General features: G+C 41.3%; 1 protein-coding gene across 3 annotated transcripts in view; it reads right to left on the bottom strand.

Annotated features, from left to right (window-relative positions):
- Nucleotides 1–16,281, bottom strand: part of Ube4a (ubiquitination factor E4A) — a 40,950-nt gene extending 24,669 nt beyond the window's left edge. The window contains exons 1-9 of one of the 3 annotated variants that reach the window (XM_004636451.2): nucleotides 16,178–16,281; nucleotides 10,610–10,771; nucleotides 6,595–6,768; nucleotides 6,009–6,121; nucleotides 3,925–4,077; nucleotides 2,723–2,882; nucleotides 2,157–2,359; nucleotides 1,766–1,957; nucleotides 500–833 (exon numbers count right to left, since the gene is read on the bottom strand). In XM_004636451.2, the coding sequence (XP_004636508.1) occupies nucleotides 500–833; nucleotides 1,766–1,957; nucleotides 2,157–2,359; nucleotides 2,723–2,882; nucleotides 3,925–4,077; nucleotides 6,009–6,121; nucleotides 6,595–6,768; nucleotides 10,610–10,730 (1,450 nt within the window). In that variant the 5' untranslated portion in view covers nucleotides 10,731–10,771; nucleotides 16,178–16,281. The other 2 variants (XM_023721096.1, XM_023721095.1) reach the window with 2 other exon arrangements.
- Between the last annotated feature and the right edge of the window lie 2,853 nt (nucleotides 16,282–19,134).

A 19,134-nucleotide genomic window follows, 5' to 3' on the forward strand; every position in this document is an offset into this window, starting at 1 on the left:
AAAAAAAAAAAAAAAAAAAAAAAAAAAATTGTCTTTTAATACTGGGACTTGAACTCAGGACCTCAAACTTGCCAGGTAGCAGCTATGCTGCTAAGTTGTAACCCTGGCCCTCAAAAAATTGTCCTTAAAATTCTTTAAAATAGCTTATGTTTTTTGTTATTTTGTTTGGACAATTTTTTTGGGGGGGCACTAGGAATCAAACCAAGGACCTCATACTTGCCATGCATGCACCACTGACCTAGATCCTCAGTCCATTGCTGCTGTTTTGGTTTTATGAAATATGGTCTTGGACTCACTATGTAGCGCAGGCTGGCCTCAAACTTGTGATCCTTTGGCCCTTTGTTCTGAGTGCTAGGACCACAGGTACGGCCCACCAGGCGCAGGTTTTACTTCAACCTCCTGAGACAGGCACTTTTTGAAAAAGGGTGAGGGAGTGACTGCCTCCGATATCATACATGCACACACATCCACACACTTGAGAAGCCCAGTTTCCCCCTACCTCTCATGTGTACATTTTTAATTTTTCGTTCTTCATCATTCAACTCCTTCAGGGCACAGTAAGTGGGATTAAAGGTGAGAAGCCGAGAGGATCTAGGTTTACAAAACGGCTGGCACAGCTTCAGGAGAGCAGCACCCAGATTCAGAAAGAAGGCATCTGAGGCATACATCTGGAAGAAGATTTCTGGCATTTGATTCGCCCAAATCTTGGTGCGGCCTGCATTTGCATGCAAACAGTTTCCAAGCCAGGACAAGATACAGTGTTTGGTTTCTGGAGAGAGCTGGAGCAGGTTCTTCAGAATCTGGTAGATCTTTTCATGGAACTGGGCCATGAACTGTTTAGCCAGAAAACACAACCACAGAACATACCAGTTTCACAATTCTGATAGCTTTTTACTTGTAAACCTCAGTAACCTAAACTTCTAGTCCTGTTTTCCCTTACTCTCCTTATAACTTATCCAATGGTTCTGACTTTTAAAGTAGATTTCCAGTCACTTAAAAGAGATTTTCTTCTCACCTGCCAACTTGCAAACAGCAAAGCTTAGTTTTATAGTGGGGGTTTGCAAACTTTTTTTTTTTTTTTTTGTAAACCACTAAAGGATAAATATTTTTGGCTTTGCTTATCTTACAGTCTCTGAGGCAACTATACACTTTGGGCATAAAGTGAAGACATAAATATTACGTATGAATGGACATGGCTATGTTTAATAAAACTTTCCAAAAACTGGTGGCAGACTTGATTTGGCCACTGCTATAGTTTCTTAATACTTGTTTACCAACAGAGTTGTGGTGGTTAAGTAGTGAACTTAAAATGGTGGAACTTAAATTATCCCTAATTTAACCATTTAAATGCCTCATGTTGGACAGACCTCTACTGTAGCTTATACTAAAAGGTCCAAATACAGAAAGTTTAGGTGGAAAAAGGAAAGAAAAAAAAGGGGGGGGGCGTTAAGCTGGAGTTTAGTCAAAAGATTTTAGGAATTAAGTGACAAGAAATAGCTTGATGAGGAGGGCAAATGTTGAGGGGAAGAGGCAAGGCTCTTGCACAGGGCTGCAGCAGCTCACTCTGACTCCCCAGGAAGGTTTATCCTCTGCTCTTACCACGTGCTACAAACAGGGCAGTGTCTTCACACCACTGTGGCAACAGTCAACAAGACCAATTTGTTTCTGTGAAGCAGCTCAAGCAACCTTATCTGTATATGGTTCCTGAGGAAACTCTACTTAGTCTAAGAGCAAGGAGTGAGGGTATCCCAGGAAACAGTTCTACCTGATGGATGTTGGCCTCCTGTACTTTGATCTCCTGAGGACTTGAACGAGACGGATTTAGGAAGTAGCCATGATTTTCTACCACACCTGGAGTCTTTAACAAGCAGGAGATGTTTAGAATGACTCCCAGCAAGGTCTTCTGGTACATTTGCCCATTGCTAGGGTCTTTGGGCTGAATATACTCTACAAAAACCTGCAGGAAGAGATAAAGCCTACTAATTTGTCTGTATGGTGACATATAGGTGATGCAGTGACAGGGCCTCAAAGAGTTACATCTGTACAACAACCAATCCTTCTTTCTCTTACTCTATAGGCAATACCCTAGTGTTCTTAGGAAAGCAGGAATTACTAAATCTCTAGCTCCTCAAATATATACCACCTTTCAAACCTACCTTTGCCATATCCTTTTGCCTAGTGAAATAGAGAAGAACATCCAAATATGCATATAGTAACATCTGGCAGAGCTCCAGATCTTTAATTCGGCCCAACAAAATATCGAACACTGGAATCATGACTTCAGGAAATGTTCGAACTTCCTCATCCAATATCAAAGCTTCAATAACTTCTTCAAGAAACTCAGTTACATCTTCAAATTCTAAGAGAAGACAGAGAGAAAGGAGGCCATCAGAAGTTTCTTTTTCCCCTTTGTGGGGACTGAACTGAGGACCTGATCCACTGAGCTATCCCCAGCCTTCTTTTAAATTTTGAGACAGTTGTTGGGTTGCTCAGCTTGGCCTCACAAATTGTCCTTCCTGGGCTGTATACCACCAACCCAGCAGGAATTTTTATTGCCTTTTTATACTGGCTCTTTGTTTCTTTTGAATCTTCTGATACTTATATTGGTATCCATTCCCAAGGACCAAGGTGTGAGTTCTCTTCCTTAACTTATACCAGAACCATAATGACTCTGAGACTTCCTAAATAAATCATAGGCCACTAAGCTTGCTTATGAACTTACGAGCTCCTTGGATGGCTTCCAACATCAAATCTACCAGTTGCTCATGGATGTTTTGGTCAACATAGATCTCTGGCGTGAGAAGAACTGTTCGGGTATTAGACACAGTGAGGTTCCTGCACTGTACTGCAAAGGGTAGCAGGTTTTCTGGGACTTTGGTAATCTGGAAACAGCATAAAGAAGAGAGGGAAGAGTACAGCTCCCTATGGTTCAATAAGGGTAGACTCAACAGAAAGGATGGAAAAGACATCCTGTCCAATATTTTAAGTTCCTCTTGTGTATGCTTGAAAATTTATGACAGAGTCACTATTTTGCTTAAGGAAACACTTCCATGTTAAAACTCCAGTCTCAGAAGTGTCAAGTTTAGCCTACTTTAACATTTACACCTCCGTGAAAAAGAATTTTTCAGACCTATTCTTGCTTTATTATATTTTTATTTTTTTTCCATAATTTTATTGAGAAACAAATATCAATGAGACAGTTTCAATCCAAACTGGTAGGACAGTTTCAATAATTAACACATTGCATACATTCTTCCTAGTGGTTAATTGCTGTACAAGATGCAGACATGATATCCTATTTACAAAGACCATTAGAACAAATCCCTCTATTCATTAAGAGAATGTAACTATATATCTATCCTAACCATTTTGATACACAGATACAAAATGGACATTCATCTGTATCCCCTTTTTTTGTTAAGTTCCGTTATTTGAATATTATAGGTGTGTTAACTCAGCAAAATATTCTAAGAGTCTAGTAGTCCATAATAGTATTAGGTCTTTCGCTTCACTGGCAATGTCAGAAATTGTTGACCTGAGTCCCCTACAACTCAACATAACAGCGTGGTTTTATCTTGGTTTATTTTTTTTGGTACCAGGAATTGAATTCACGACCTTGCACTTTCCAGGCAGGTGCTCAAGATGCTGAGCTATCTCCCTGCCCCTTTCAGACCTATTCTTAAAGAGTGTAGTTTCTAAAACCTTGACTACAGATAGGAGGTGCTGGTTATCTAGGAAGAGAGATGAACTCCAAGTCATAGAAAGCAGGCTAAGGGTTGGGGTAACTCATACAATTCTAATATCCAGTTCCAGATATACTATGATGGAGATAAACTGACATAAAAGTGACTGATCTAATTATCACTTATGGGCTGTCATACCCAAGAGGATAATCAAAGTATTCAGTGGGGATTATTCCTTTACCTCTTCCTTGGCTCTTTGGAAGCAGGAGTAAAGATAACAAAAAATGTGCCTCTCTCCTGCATCTCGATCAGCAGAGAGGTTTAATGTTGTAGAAGAAGTCATGTTAATCAAATGGTTTCCTGGATCTTGAAGTAACAAGCGAGCAAAGATAGCCTATTAAGAAAAACACACAAAAATACTAAACCATTACAGATTTAATCTTAGGACATTAAAATATAAAAAGTAATCTGGAGTCAGGCACAGCAGTGCACACCTATACTCTGAGCACTCAAAAGGCAGAGGCAGGAGGATCAGAAGTTTGAGGCCTGGCTACACAGTGAGTTCAAGGTCAGCCTGAACTATAAAGTGAGACCTCATTTAAAAAAAAAAAAGGCCAGTAAGATAGCTCAGCAGACTAACACCTGCTTAAGCAAGAGTAGGGACCAGAGTTTGATCCCCAGTACCACATGTCCTGCCTGCCCTGCCCATGGGCGGGCTGAGCCAGCCACAGTCCAGGTGTGGTGTTGCACACCTGTAATCCCAACACTGGGAAGGCTGAAAACAAGAGGATCATTATGAGTCCGAGCTGCATAGTGAGACCCTGCATGCATGTGCGCATACACACACACGCGCGCGCGCGCGCACACACACACACACACACGCTCAGTTTAGACTGAAGGGAATAGATACAAAATGACCTAGTATATTGTAGAAAAGGGACAAACTAGGTGTGGAGGCACATTTTGTATAATCCCAGCACTTGCGAAGCTGAGTCAGGAGGCCTGCTATGAGTCTGAGACCAGCCTGAACTACACAGTGAGACTGTTTCAAAAAAACAACAAATGGGCCAGCGAGATAGCTCAGCAGACTAAGCACCTGCTTAGGCAAGTGCAGGGAACAGGGTTCATCCCTGGCACCACATACCACGTGGCCCCAGCTCCACTCCCAGCATAGCACACTGAGCCAGCCATGCCTGTAATCCCAGCACTGGGAAGGCTGAGAACAGGAGGATTACAAGGAGTCTGAGCTGCATAGTGAGACCCTGTACCAAATACATAAAATAAATAAATAAAACCACTAGAAAAATGTTATATCATAACTGTACATTTACAGTTACCCTAAATCAAACTTTAAGTGGCTTAAGACAATCCCAGGCTGGGGATTTAGCTCAGCATTGCAGTGACTTCCTGGTAATCACAGGGTCCTGAGCCCTATTCCTGGTCTTTCTCTCCAACCTCCCCTCAACAATAATTCCAGCACAAGGATGCTGAATGGTGCTGAGTATGAACAATTAAATTTATATATGAAATCTATTATTTTATGTGATTATTGATCTCAATTAGACTTGTATAAAACCATTTTTTTTTTTTTTTTTTTGGAGACAGTGTCTTGCTACGTAGCTAAGGGTGGCCTTGAACTCATGGCGACCTTCTTGCCTAAGCCTCCCAAGTGCTAGGATTACAGGTGTGTATCATCATTCCCCACCATATAAAAGTTCAAATGTGTATGTGAAAAAGAAAAATGTGCACAGTGAAATTGCACTCTGTCAAGTGTCTTCCCTTAATGTCAACCAGACACCCATATGGTACAATACACTTGTAGGTTGGGATCCTTCACAGGCCTAGGCAATAAAGGCCAGGTGCCAAGGATGGCACACTGTGGATGCAACCCAGGGCAATCACACAAAGCTACATTCCCAGCCCAGGCCTTTTTATTTTATTTTGTTAGGGTCTTGACAAACTTCTAAATTCCTTAGGCTGGGCTTGAACTTGTGATCCTGTCAGCCTCCTAGAATTACAGGCATGTGCCACCACACCCAGCTTTACCTTGTTCTTAGAAGATATATAGGTTTATGTATTTTTTAATTTTTGGGGTACAGGAATTGAACTCAGAACCTTCTGCTTGCCACTGAGCTCTCCCTGGCCCAGATATGTAGATGTAGATTTAGACGTATGCTCATAGACAACGAGTAGTTTCTGATAAACTAACTCTACAGCAATATAAGAGAGTCAATATACAGCAATCAAAGTCATAAAGAACGGTAAGCAGTATATAGCTGCACCCTACTTTGTGCTAAAGGCATATTAGGAACACAAGAATGGTACCTGTTCAACATTGCCCATATCAAGCCAGTCTTGATCTTCCAGCTCTACTGCCATCTCTTCCAAATACACACAACGGCTTGGGATTCCATTCCCACTTTTCATGCTTGGATCACCTGGGAAAGGTTTTAATCTGGCAGGTTAACAATAATACTCCTAGTCTTATAATTAATCTTCACATCATTTGTCTTGATCTTCAAAATTGCTTTTGATAATACCACAGTAATCTTGATAGACACCACATTTATCTAAAGATTTAACTCCCTCCCTTTTACTCCCATGACAGAACATGAGCTCCTCCCAGATTCTATATTTGAAGAAAATGGACTTGGCTATCATTCTCATTGCCTTTCCAAGGTAATAAAGACAAGTAGCTACATATGGCCTGGACAGTATCAAGATGGGAATGAAACATTAACCTAAAAACTTAGGTTACAACAAAAACTAAAATAGAAACCCTGTGCTCCAAGAGTATTGTGTTTGTTTACACATTAGATACAAGAAGTTTCTACTAGCCAAAGGACTTTCTAACCCAAGCCCCAGAAGGAAGGCAGAATAATGAGTAAACTATTCGAAGTCTGCAACTCACTGTTGTCCAGCGTGATGAGGAAGATTCTCTGAATCATGTGATTGATGTTGAGCTGCTCACATATTTCTTGCTGAGACCGGAATGAACGGCTGATCTCAGCCACAGAGTAATCAAATTCATCCAGGCTCTCTGACACACTATTATCCGAGTCATCAGGGCTTGCTGGGAGCTCATCTGTCAGGATATGTATGCTACTAAACATTACACCCTTCACTTTTAAAAAGAACCACACATACTACCAAAAGGGATAAATGTAACCAAGAAGAAGGTAATTTTGGATGTTAAACAAGTTAATCACCTAATTAGTGAACAGTTCAAGTCAGACAAGTTAAGTACAGGATTATGAAATCCCTTGCTACAGGGCTGGCCAGATATCTCAGTGGACTAAAGTGCCTGCTTCAGTAGAGCGCTGGGACTGGGGTTCGATCCCTAGCATGCTGTGCCAGCCCCGTCCCTGGGGCTCACCGAGACAGTGATTGAGACTAGGTGTGGTGGCATGTGCCTATAATCCCAGCACTTGGGAGGCTGAAAACAGGTGAATCCATATGAGTCTGATCTACATAGTGAGACCCTGTACACCCTGTAAACCCTGTACTAAATTAAAAAAAAAAAAAAAAAAAGAAATCCCTTGCTATAAATCTTTTTTTTTTCTCCTCTTTTATTTTTTTAGGTGGTCCTGGGGATTGAACCCAGGGCTTTGTGCATGCAAGGAAAGAGGTCTACCACTGAACCACATCCCCATCATGCCCTGTATAAATCTTACATTATATAAAGCAAAATTTCATCACTTATACCCATAATTTTACTACACATTGCCCAAAATAGCAACATTACTTTCCCTATAGAATCTTACTGAATGAGGAATTGTCTAATAGATCAAAATGCCTGTAATTATTTTAAATGTATGGCTTTTTCTTGGGAACACTTTTATTTTTATTTATTTATTTTGATACCAGGGATCAAACTCATGACCTTGTGCTTGCCAGGCAGGCGCTTAAACCACTGAGCTATCTCCCTGGCCCAAACACATTTTTCTTTTTTTAAATTCATGTATTTGGTACAGTGTCTCACTCAGACTCCTAGTGGTTCTCCTGTTTTCAGCCTCCAGAGCTGGGATTGTAGACATGCACTACCACACCTGGACTTGGTTGCTGGCTCAGCACATCTGGGGGCAGGGCCAGCACAGCATGTGGTGTGGTGGATTGAACCCTGGTTCCTGCACTTGCCTAAGCAGACACTTAGGACCGCTGAGCAATCTCGCAGGCCCTGATCACATTTATTTTAGTAATTCTGAAGTGTAGAGCCAGTGAGATAGCTCAGCGGTCTAAAGCACCTGCTTAGGCAAGCTTAGGCAAAGAGCTCAGAGACCTTGGTTTGATCGATCCTGGCACCCCCATACCAAGTCAGCCACGTCCCTGGGGTGGGCTGAGCTGGCCACAGGTGGGGGAAAAATCTGAAGTGTAAAGGAAAATTTGGAAAGCCTTCTTTGGACTAATTTCCTATGGGAATCAGACAATGCTCCGAATCTTCAACACCCTCAATTCTGGTGCTAGTGTTCATTACTATGACTTTTAATTTAAAAGGGGTTGGGGAGATCATACTATACATAGCACTTTTCAATTGGCTTTTTTTTTTTTTTAATTATTTATTTATTTATTTATTGTGTGTGTGTGTGTGTGTGTGTGTGTGGCCAGCTCAGCCCACCAGGGGGTGGGGCTGGCTGGCATGTGGTGCTGGGGGATCGAACTGCAGTCCTTGTGCTTTGCCAAGCTTGTTCCAAGTAGGTGCTTTAGACCACTGAGCCATCTCACCAGCCCTCAACTGGCTTTTTAACTCACTCAGCACCAACACCTTTCCCTAGTAGGTCGCAGAGGCCTGCCTCATTCCTTTGAACAGCTACATTTTATTGTACATTTAGCATGCACTATGACTTACGTAGCTGCTTAAACTCCAAGTTTGTTCAACTGATGAATGCCAGAGTTGTTTCTAATTTTTCATGATTTTAAATAATACTGAACATTTTTTGTGCCTTTGTTAGCGTAAGGATAAATTCATAGATGTAGAGTTACTGGTTCTAAGAGCTGGAACACTAAAAATGTTAAAACACTAGCAATTTGCCCTTGAGACAGATTGCTCTAACTTACATGCCTACCTACTACCATATGGAGTATTTGTGTGTAAATCTTCACAAATTTCACAGGTTAAAACATAATTGCATTTTTAGATGGTCATTTCTCTGATTAGTTAGAATACATTTTTTTAGGTTTTATATTTTTATTCAAATTAAAATATAGGAATAAAAAATTTGAGAAATGAAATTTTTTCCAATTTTGTAACATTTAGAACATATTTTTGTTTTCAATATTTTAAATTTTAGTTGTGGTTAGAATGCTTTTTTTTATCATTTAATTATTATATACAAGTTGCCTGTCATATTTTGCCCCCTTTCTATTCTCTTATTAGCTGAATCCCTTTAATTTTTTTTATAAAACAACTTAGGAGTGCTTTGTTACTCTGTCTACCACTGATCTTTTTTTTTTTTTTTTTGGTGATACCCGGAATTGAACTCAGGACGTTGTGTGTAAGCACTTATTCCACTGAGCTATCCCTAGGGTCAGGGAGCTAGCTCGGTGGAATAAGTGCTTTTTTATATATATATATTTTTAATATTTCTTTTATTTTTTATTTATTACATTTTTTTTAGTGTCTGTGTGTGTGTGTGTGTGTGGCCAGCTCAGCCCACCAGGGGGCAGGGCTGGCTGGCATGTGGTGCTGGGGGATTGAACCGTGGTCGCTGTGCTTTGCCAAGCTTGTTCCAAGTAGGTGCTTTAGACCACTGAGCCATCTCTCCAGCCCCGAATAAGTGCTTTTTTACCTGTCTTGTTTTTATCTAATTTTTATTCAAATCTAATCACAAAGAAAGACCACAATTAAACTGTGCACCTTAACTTTTTTTTTGAAATAAAGAGAGAATGCAAACATTTCCCCTTTTCTTAAAAGTGTCTTCTTGGGGCTGGGGAGATGGCTCAGTGGAATAAGCACTTCCCTGGCAAGTGCAAGGGCCTGAGTTCAATCCCCCGTTCCACCAAAAAAAAAAAAAAAAAAAAGTGTCTTAACACTATTGTTCTTTTAGGGAAGGGCAAAAAGAGGAGCACTTTCTTCTTTGAAAGACTGTAATGGTCTTCAGAAGACTAATACATTAGAAAAACATTGTTATTGTTGTGGTCTATGGCTTCTGCTAGGATGAAGTTGAACTAAATCTTGAATTTGGTTCCAGGTGAGAAAAACCATTTTTTTTTCTGATTAGTTAAGAGATGATTCTAATTTTTTTTCACATTAAAACCAAATATTAGATCTTTCTTAGAAGTCTGTTCTAACAGAAAGCTACAAAAGAAGCCACTCAATAAAACAGAAGCACTTCACTTGAGAGGTTTCTTAAGCACTACACTTAAGACAAATCTCTTTTGTCTATATGTCAAAAAAGTGTTTATAGCTCTTCCTTTCACATTTCCCTTTTTATCTTTTATTCATTTTAATGAAAAAAGATAAAATAGCAATGAAACAGTTTCAAAACAGGTTAGTACAACAGTTACAATAATTAATACACAGCATATTGTTGCCTTCATAGTGGTTACATCTCCTTTCTACAGCTGCATACAACTTATTTTCCATACCTACACCCACTACCTTGGTTTCCTAAGTTAGAAAGATTTATTTCCAAAGCTTTTATGAGGCGATCACATGACGACAGCTTTGGGACCACAGTGGACATCTGCTCCTATGGAACCACCTGTTATCTGGTTTCTTTTCATTCAAAGGAGAAGGAAGTGGGAGTGGGAAGGCCCCCAAACAAAAACCACGACACCAACGAGCAAACAAAAAACTTCTGGCCCAAAGAAAACCAAATTCTGCTCCAAATTTAAATTCCAACTGTAATTAGGTACCCAAGAATACTTAATTTGGAGGACCCTATTGCAAGGCCATGTCATCTGCTGCTACTGGCTCCCCTACTTACCAGATTGCTGCTTCAGCTGCTCTTTTTGGATTGCTGCAAACTGTTTGGCATCAGCCAGGGAGCCAAAAAGAGCAGCAAAGGGGTTACTTGAGATGTTGTTGTTATTCTCCTGGTCTGTCATTTCACTTTAAGGTCTCCTCCATCCAGACCTAGGGGGTGGGGCTATGCAAAGGGCATGTATTAGTCAGAAGAGCAGATAACACAACATTGTAATGGGCCCATGGTTATTTCTTTTCCCATCTCCTAAACACAATATATCTGAGACTTTGGGTTAACACTTGCCAATTCCTGTTTCAAAACTGAAGAGATTTTTGGCAAGATGGTTACAAACCTACTAACTGGACATGATGGCCTGATTTGGGAAACACTAAAACCAAAATACCTAAGACACTCAAATTGAATGCATTTATCTGTTGACTTGTTTCTATGTGTTATACCTTTAAGAAAATAAGGTAAATAGAATTAGTGACACTGGGTGTGATAGCACACACCTGTCATCCCAGCGCTTGGAAGGCAGAAGCAAGATTGCCAGGAGTTCAAGGTCAGCTTGGGCTACATCCTGAGTCCAAGGCCAGCCTGAATGACAGAGTAAGACCCTGTCTCAACAACAAAAAATTACTCACAAAGAGAGAATCCTGGGCTGGGGAGATAGCTCAGTGGTCTAAGTGCCTGTCTGGTAAGCGCAAGAGCTGGAGTTTGATATCCGTTACCTCATGCTGTGCTGGCACAGAACCCCTAGGCAAGCTGCACTGGCCACAAAACCAGGCATGGTGGCACATGCCTGTAATTCCAGCACTGAGGAGGCTGAGACAGGAGGATCACTGAGTCTGAGCTGCATAGCATGATCCTGTACCAAATAAATAAATTAATAAAGATAAAAAACCCCACATTTGTCAAAAAAATAATTAAGAGAGAACCCCTTAATAATTACAAGAATGACATGGTACTGAGGAAATAAGACAAGAACTGTGGATTTCACGTAATTCTCCAAGCTGCCAGTCTTGTTCTTCACTGTGGGGAGGAAGAAGTGGTACCTTCTCAGATGCCTACGACTTAGGGTTGAAGCTAGAAATTCCTTACTACATAAAAACTCAAAGATTTGGGATGGTAAATCAGGACTGGAACCAGATCAGCTGTATATTCTGGATCTTTAAAGTACATTAAGCAATCTATCTCCATTTATAGACTTAAAACTACTGACATTTGTTCAACTAAAATCTTAAGTCTTTGATTTTTTTTTTTTTTTTTGCATATTAAGGAAGGGTCTACAGGGCATTCAGGGTCTCACTACTAGATCAGACTTGTAGTGATCCACCTGTTTGCAGCCTCCCAAGAGCTGGGATTACAGGAGTGTGCCACCATGCCCAGTCTCAACTGCCATCTCAGTGTGCCCCAGGGGCGGGGGCGGCATGGCAGGCCCGGGAATTGAACTCCCAGCCCCTGTGCCTGCTTGCAGGTGCTTTAATCCGCTGAGCTATTTGGCTGGCCCTTTTGCTTAATTTTACATATAAATTTCTGATTTCTTCCAATACTGAATAAAAACTCCAACTGATTTATCTGATATTTTATAACACCAAGACTATAAATCCCAACTGTTAAGCACAGTGTGTAACCCCAGTGACAGATATACTTCAGAGGTATTTAGGAGTCGACAGAGCCTGTATTTGCACTCTTCCATCTTATTGAAAGTCAAGTGAACTCAATGGTACAATGGGATAAGCAGAGCTCCCTGAAAGGCCTTCTTTTCTTCCTAAAAGACTAAGGCCCTAAGATAAAAATACAGTCCTGACAAGGGTCACCAAAGACAGCGCATGACCATTCTGCTTACTAAGGATCCTGAACTGCTACCAGGCCTTAAGAGTGTGAACAGGGATGTAAAGGAAGAAGAAGAAAAAAAAAAGAACATTTCATCTGCATTTAGTTTATTAAGGTAAGACTTCTTCTGGAACTGTATTTTAAAAACTAATGCAAATAAAAAAATTACCCTTAATAAAAAAGTTCATCTTTACAGAATAATTTTCAGGCATCTCCATTAGATGCTTCACACGCTCTGCCATTTTGGTGCATAAGAGCTAATGCTAAACAGCTGTAATGACTTAGGTAGAAAACCTAGTCTCTTTAGCACAGTACAGGGCTTCAACAAACTGAACTGTTGACTTTGTTCTATTTCATTTTTTGCTATGTATTTTGAGCTTAATCTCAGAAAAAAATACGAGAATTAGTGTTGGAACAGACAACAAGCCTTGAGAAGATGATAATCATTACAAGCTTAATTATCATCTCTAATTCATTTAGAGATACCCTAAATTGTCTGTTAGTTGACCGCCTCTAATGTTAAGGTACCATGAATTCCAGAGGAATGCTTTTCGTCTCCAAAATGCCATCCTCTTTTTTCCACAGGACACCCTCAATTTTTCCTCTGAGTATTAATTCCATGAATTCTATGTATTCCAAAAGGGTAGAGCTCACCCACCAGATCCAGGAATGGGCATAGTACATTTAATATAGAATCTCAGAATTATCAAGGGAGACACAGGAGACTCACCACCATAGGTGACATTATTTCCTTCTTTTGTAATATTATTATTATACCATATGTAAAAAACCTAGCTTCCTATTATATTTTATCTGTATTTTTACTGGGATTTACAACTCTATATTCTATATACATATTTTTTCCCCTTCTACATTATATTCTGAAGCATATCTTCTGGTTTCTGCTTTACTGGACTGAAAGCTCTTTGAATACATGTTCAAATCTGATTATTCTTTCTTCTGTGTCTGGCCTTGTACTATATAATCACAAAATCCTAAAAAAATGTTTACTGAATGATTCAATTTCACATATAGTTACCCTGAATCTCTTGTAACCAGTAGCAAATTATTCGCGATCTTACTTCACAGTAGGGGCTTCACTGTTTGTCTCAGGACGTAATCAAAGGTAAGGCACCAGGCCAGACACGGTAGTTCCTTGGAATCCAAAGTGTGTGCTGACTAGAAAACGTAATTTAATTTGTTGTCACCCCAAATGTCTGTTAAAAACAAAGCGATTTTACTAAGCTCATCTTTTTTGTTGGTACTGAAAATACACAAACTCTTTATGAAAAATAAAAGACTCAGGCCCGGTGTTGTGGCACACGCCTGTAATCCCAGCACTCAAGATGCTGAGGCAGGAGGATCTTTGTGAGTAAAGACCAGCCTGGGCTACAAAGTGAACTCAAGGCCAGCCTGAACTGCATAGTGAGACCCTGTCTCAAAAGACCAAAAAAAAAAAAATTTTTTTTTTCTTAAGAGTACCTGGATATCGCCTACTCCTAAAAGAATAATAAAATGGAACTTTAATATTTTGTTTAGAATTCGACCATGTCCTTTTAATTACTTATTATCAGTGCTAATTCTAGTCCTAAATTATGCAGGTTAAACTTGAAATTGTGATCCTCTTGATATAGCTCCCCAGAACAGTAAGATTACACACACTTTTTTTTTTTTTTTTTGTTCTTCTTTTTTTTTTTTTTTTTTTTTTTTTTTTTTTTTTTTTGAGACAGGGTTTTTGCTACATAGGTCAGGCTGGCCCTGAATTCACTATGTAGTCCAGATAGCCTCAAACTCATGGCAATACTCTTGCATTAGCCCCCATATGCAAGGATTATAGATTATAGTGTGCACTGCTAAGCCTGGCTAACAATGCCTTTTTTTTTTGAGATAGGGTCTTACTATGTAGTTTAGGTTAGCTTTTTTTTTTTTTTTTTTTGTGGAACCAGGGATTGAATTCAGGCCCTTGCACTTGCCAGGCAAGCACTTATTATACTGAGCCATCTCCCTGGCTTCTAGGTTAGCTTTGACTGTACTATGCTGTCAAGTTCAGGCTGGACTCGAACTTGCAGTGATCCCCTAGAGTGCTAGGACTACAGGCGTGTGTTACTACATCCAGAACAATGTCCTATTTTAAATTTGTTCAGCTGGGTATGGTAGTGCATGCCTGCACTTGGGGAGCTGAGGCAAGATCATTGTCAATTTGAAGTCAGCCTGGGCTACATAGGGAGTTCAAGCCCAGCCTGAGCTACATCGTAACAACTTGTCTCAATTAAAAAAAAAAAATGAAGATGCATTACTTCATTTTAGCTGTAATGCAGAGCTATAACCTGTTAACAGCTTTTGGGATAGTACAACCACCAATCCTTAAGAAGCTTTTGGGTTGGATTAAAAAAAAAAAGCCTCCTTAAAAACAACTGTACACGCATAGCCAGGGCAAACATCTGCAAACAGCTGTCTGTATTTGGCCCTAACAAATTCTCTCATCCTCTGCTAATTTACGTTTTTACGAACAGTACTGCTAATCTTTAAAGGTTACTGTCAGCACCTGAGAGCAAACGTTTTAACATCAGACTTGATATTGTTTTAAAATAATATCAGCCGGGCAAGGTGGCACATGTTTATAATCCCAGCACTCAAGAGGTTGAGACAAAAGGATCACTGCAAATTTGAGGCCAGCCGGAACTACACAGTGCGTTCCAGGCTAGCCTGAAGCACGTAGCAGGACACGGATTCAAAAATAAACAAATAAATAAAAATAAAAGTCTGAAAACACACTGTAAAACTTAGATTGTCAAAATCAACCTCTATGTAGCTTGGTGATACAGCACTAGCATATATGAGGCTTTGTGTTCAATCCCCAGCACTACATGCATACATGTAAATAAATAAACAAAAGTAAATAAACCAAGTTGTATTAAATCATATTCAGTGAAGTCTCTGTCCTGGTAATAAACACATCAAATAAAGCCAAAAATTTTAAAAAACGCTATCAGTGTAACATGTTCCTACCTAGTTAACACACTCGCGTCATACAAATACAGCAACAAATACATTCAACACATCCAGATCTTCATCGAGTAAAAAAGGCAGCCTTCCTTCTTGGGTCCCACTTTATTTCAGATGGGTGCCCATGTGGGATCAAAATGGTCAAGGTCAGTGACAATAAACATTCTTGCTCTGGGTACAAGAAACTGATCGCTCAAACCCTTATTAAATCTAAACTCGAGCTGCGGTCACTCAGTTTTAGAAGTGTCTTACAAATCTAAGGAAACAAGCAGACTGCCAAGAGCTACGAGTGATGGGCCCATTACTTGGCTCAAGAAGTGTCAACATCTTGCCACACGCACGCAACTGGCTTGACTACTGTGCATGATTTATCTTCCTGACAGCTGGCTGTCTATTCCATGTATTTTAACAACCCCCCCAATTCCATAAGGGATTCGCGGGATGGAGGGAGACGCACCTCCCGGTTCATTTTTAACAGAAAAGGAGTAAAAAACAAAAGAAGGTCACTGTTCTAAGCTTTTTCTGAAGGAACATACGCCAGCGGGGAAGACAAATGTACACACGACAAACTGGAGCACGGGCCGGGTTTCCAAACCAGGCAGGGTCGAAGTTCGTGAAAGAGAGGGTCGCTGCTCAGGAAAGCACAGAACGGTTCGGAGCGCGGAGGACCGGATGACATTCCATGAGGGAAAAAAGTCCCATTTCCGACTCAACCATCCCGTTCCCTCAAGCTACTTCCTCTCTTACCAGGGCCTGAAGGGCCAGCAGCGACGACACGACAGTCTCAGGGGCCAAAGGGTTCCCACTTCCGACTCAGCACGGCAACCGGAGCTGACGTCATCACTAAACCCCGGGGCTGGCGGGATCGCACGTCTGCGCCGGAAGCAGGGTGCGCGCGCCCCGCGGAGCAAGGGCACGCGGACGCCCGGCAGGCGCATGCGCCGTGCTGCGGAATTCGGCAGGGGGCGGGGCCTGAGCCTCGCGATGGGAATGCGGGATGCGGGGGAGGTCGCGGGACCCGAGGTTGGAAATTGGTGTGTGGAGGGTAGCTATAACTTTTTTTCTGTCTCTGTCTGTCTGTCTGTCTGTCTGTCTGTCTGTCTGTCTGTCTGTCTTTTCCCTCTCTCGCTCGCTCTCTCTCTTCCCCGCCTCTCTTCCTCTCCTCTCTCTCTCTCTCTCTCTCTCTCTCTCTATCTCTCTCTCTCTCCTCCCCATCTCCTCTCTCTCTCCCTCCTTCCCCTCCCCCTCCCTCTCCCCCTCTCCCTCCTATATGTATGTAGTACAGGGTCGTTATAACTTTTTGATCCCTAGCTCAACTAGCTAGCAAGCTCTGTGGAGACTTCTGTTTTTTTCACTTTTCTGCTGGTCTGTCCATTTTTGAAGCAACTTTGTTGCTTTTTATGTATTTTTTTAAAAAAATTACTTGTGTGTGTGGCCAGCTCAGCCCACCAGGGGGCGGGGCTGGCTGGCATGTGGTGCTGGGGGATTGAACCGCGGTCCCTGTGCTTTGCTAAGCTTGTTCTAAGTAGGTGCTTTAGACCAGTGAGCCATCTCACCAGCCCCTTTTTATGTATTTTTGTTTTTTCATATTTTGTCTTTTAGGAAACGGTTTCACTGTGCAGGTCAGGCTGACCTTGAACTCACTTTATGGACTATGCTGGACTTGAACTCTCAGCTGTCCTCTCACTGCAACCTCCACGGGCTTGGGAGTACTGCTGTGTGCCACCATGCCCGGCTTCTTTTCATATAATTTCATTATTTCTTTTATTCTTTATTTTTTTGATACAAGGCCTTGCTACGTAGTTTGGACTCATAGTGATCTTCCTGCTCAGCCTCCCTAGTGCTGGGATTACAGGCATGTGCCACTACAGCAGGACTGCAGGGCTTGTGGCACCGAACCCTGCTTGTTGCATTTGCCAGGCAAGCGCTTATTCTACTGAGCCATCTCCCCAGCCCCTCCCCGGCCTTTTGATAGAATTTTAAAAACTACTTCTGAAGCAGTAACAAAAACAGCAATAACAACTAAAATGTTTTAAGTACCCATTATGTGCTAGGCAGTGTGTTAGTTTTGCTGAAGTTTAGTTTTTAGTACATGTGTATAATGGATGAAAGCTGCTGCATGTGTAACACATCTTTTATTTTTTTTGTATTTAGATAGAGTCTACAGGGTCTACCTAGATCGGAATCCTCGCGATTCTCCTGTTTTCAGCCTACTAAATACTGGGATTTCAGGCGCTGGCCACCACGCCCAGTCTCAGTTGCCCTCTCAGCGCACCCCAGGAGGGGGGCCCGCAAGGCTGGCTGGGAATCCCAGCTGCTGTGCACTGCCTGAGCAGGGACTGTAGTCCGCTGAGCTATCTGCCCAGGCCTTGCATCTTAATTCCTTCTCCTCCATTCTCCCTTGTGTTTTTCTTTTTTCTTTTCATTTTCTTGAGACAAGATCTAGATATGGAGTTCAGGCTGGCTTCGAGCTCACTTTGTAGCCTAGGCTGGTTTCCAACTCTCAAGAATTGATTCTCTTGCCTCAGCATCCCAGGGGCTGGGATTACAGGCATACATGGTTGTCCCCTTGTGTTAATCTGCTTCCCTTTGTTTTCTTCGTACATATTTATAATACATGTTTACATTCCTTGTATAGAGCTGGTGCATATACATGACAGATCCCAATTCCTTTTGTTCATCCCCTACCCTCCTCCCCATCTCTTAATCTTCCTCTTTGAGAAAGATCCTCCTGCTTCCTATTATCTTTGATTTTGTTCTCTCTGTTCTGGGTTTTTCATATTTTAAAAAGTGATTTTTTTGTTTTGTATTTAGCACAGGATGTACAAGGTGTACAGGGTCTCACTGCTAGATCGGACTTTTAGTGATCCTCCTGTTTCCAGCCTCCCCAGAGCTGGGATTACAGGCACGTGCAACCAAGCCCAGTCTCAGTTGCTGTTTCAGCTTGCCCCAGGGGTGGGGGTGGGGGCGGCACAGCAGGCCCGGGGATTGAACTCCTGGCCCCTGTATCTGCCTAGCAGGCACTTTAATCCGCTGAGCTATTTGGCCTGCCCATGATATTTAATTTTGTGTGTCTGATTTATTTCACTTAACGTGGTCTCAAGGGGGCATTCTTTTGATTGGATTTCAGTTTTCTTATCTGTAAGGTGAGGACAGTATTGTATTTTACAAATTGTCCTTGGCGTGACAGCCCATACCTGTGAGCCCAGCACTCTCAAGACTGAGGCAGGAGGATCTTACTGAGTTTGCGGCCAGGTTGGGCTACATAATGAGTTCAAGGCCAGCTTGAGCTATATAGTGAGACCCTGTCCCCAAAACAACCAGCCAACAAAACAAAGCAAACAAAAAAACTAAACAAAAAGACTTCAAACAACCCACCCCCCAAATCTACAAGTTTGTTTTAAGATATACAATAGTAATGGAAGCACATACATTTCAATAGTTCAAAACATTGTGCAACTGAAAAAAGACAAATCCAAGAATGATAGGAAGCATTTGCAAATCATATATATGATAAAAGATTAATATAAAGAGTATAACAATTTAATCCAATTAAAAGGGGCAAAGGACTTGATTAGAGATTTTTCTAAAAAGATACACGGGGGCTGGAGAGATGGCTCAGTGGTCTAAAGCACCTACTTGGAACAAGCTTGATAAAGCACAGGGACCACGGTTCGATCCCCCAGCACCACATGCCAGCCAGC

This window comes from Octodon degus, unplaced genomic scaffold (assembly GCF_000260255.1).
Source record: "Octodon degus isolate 3935 unplaced genomic scaffold, OctDeg1.0 scaffold00080, whole genome shotgun sequence".
NCBI lineage: Eukaryota > Metazoa > Chordata > Mammalia > Rodentia > Octodontidae > Octodon > Octodon degus.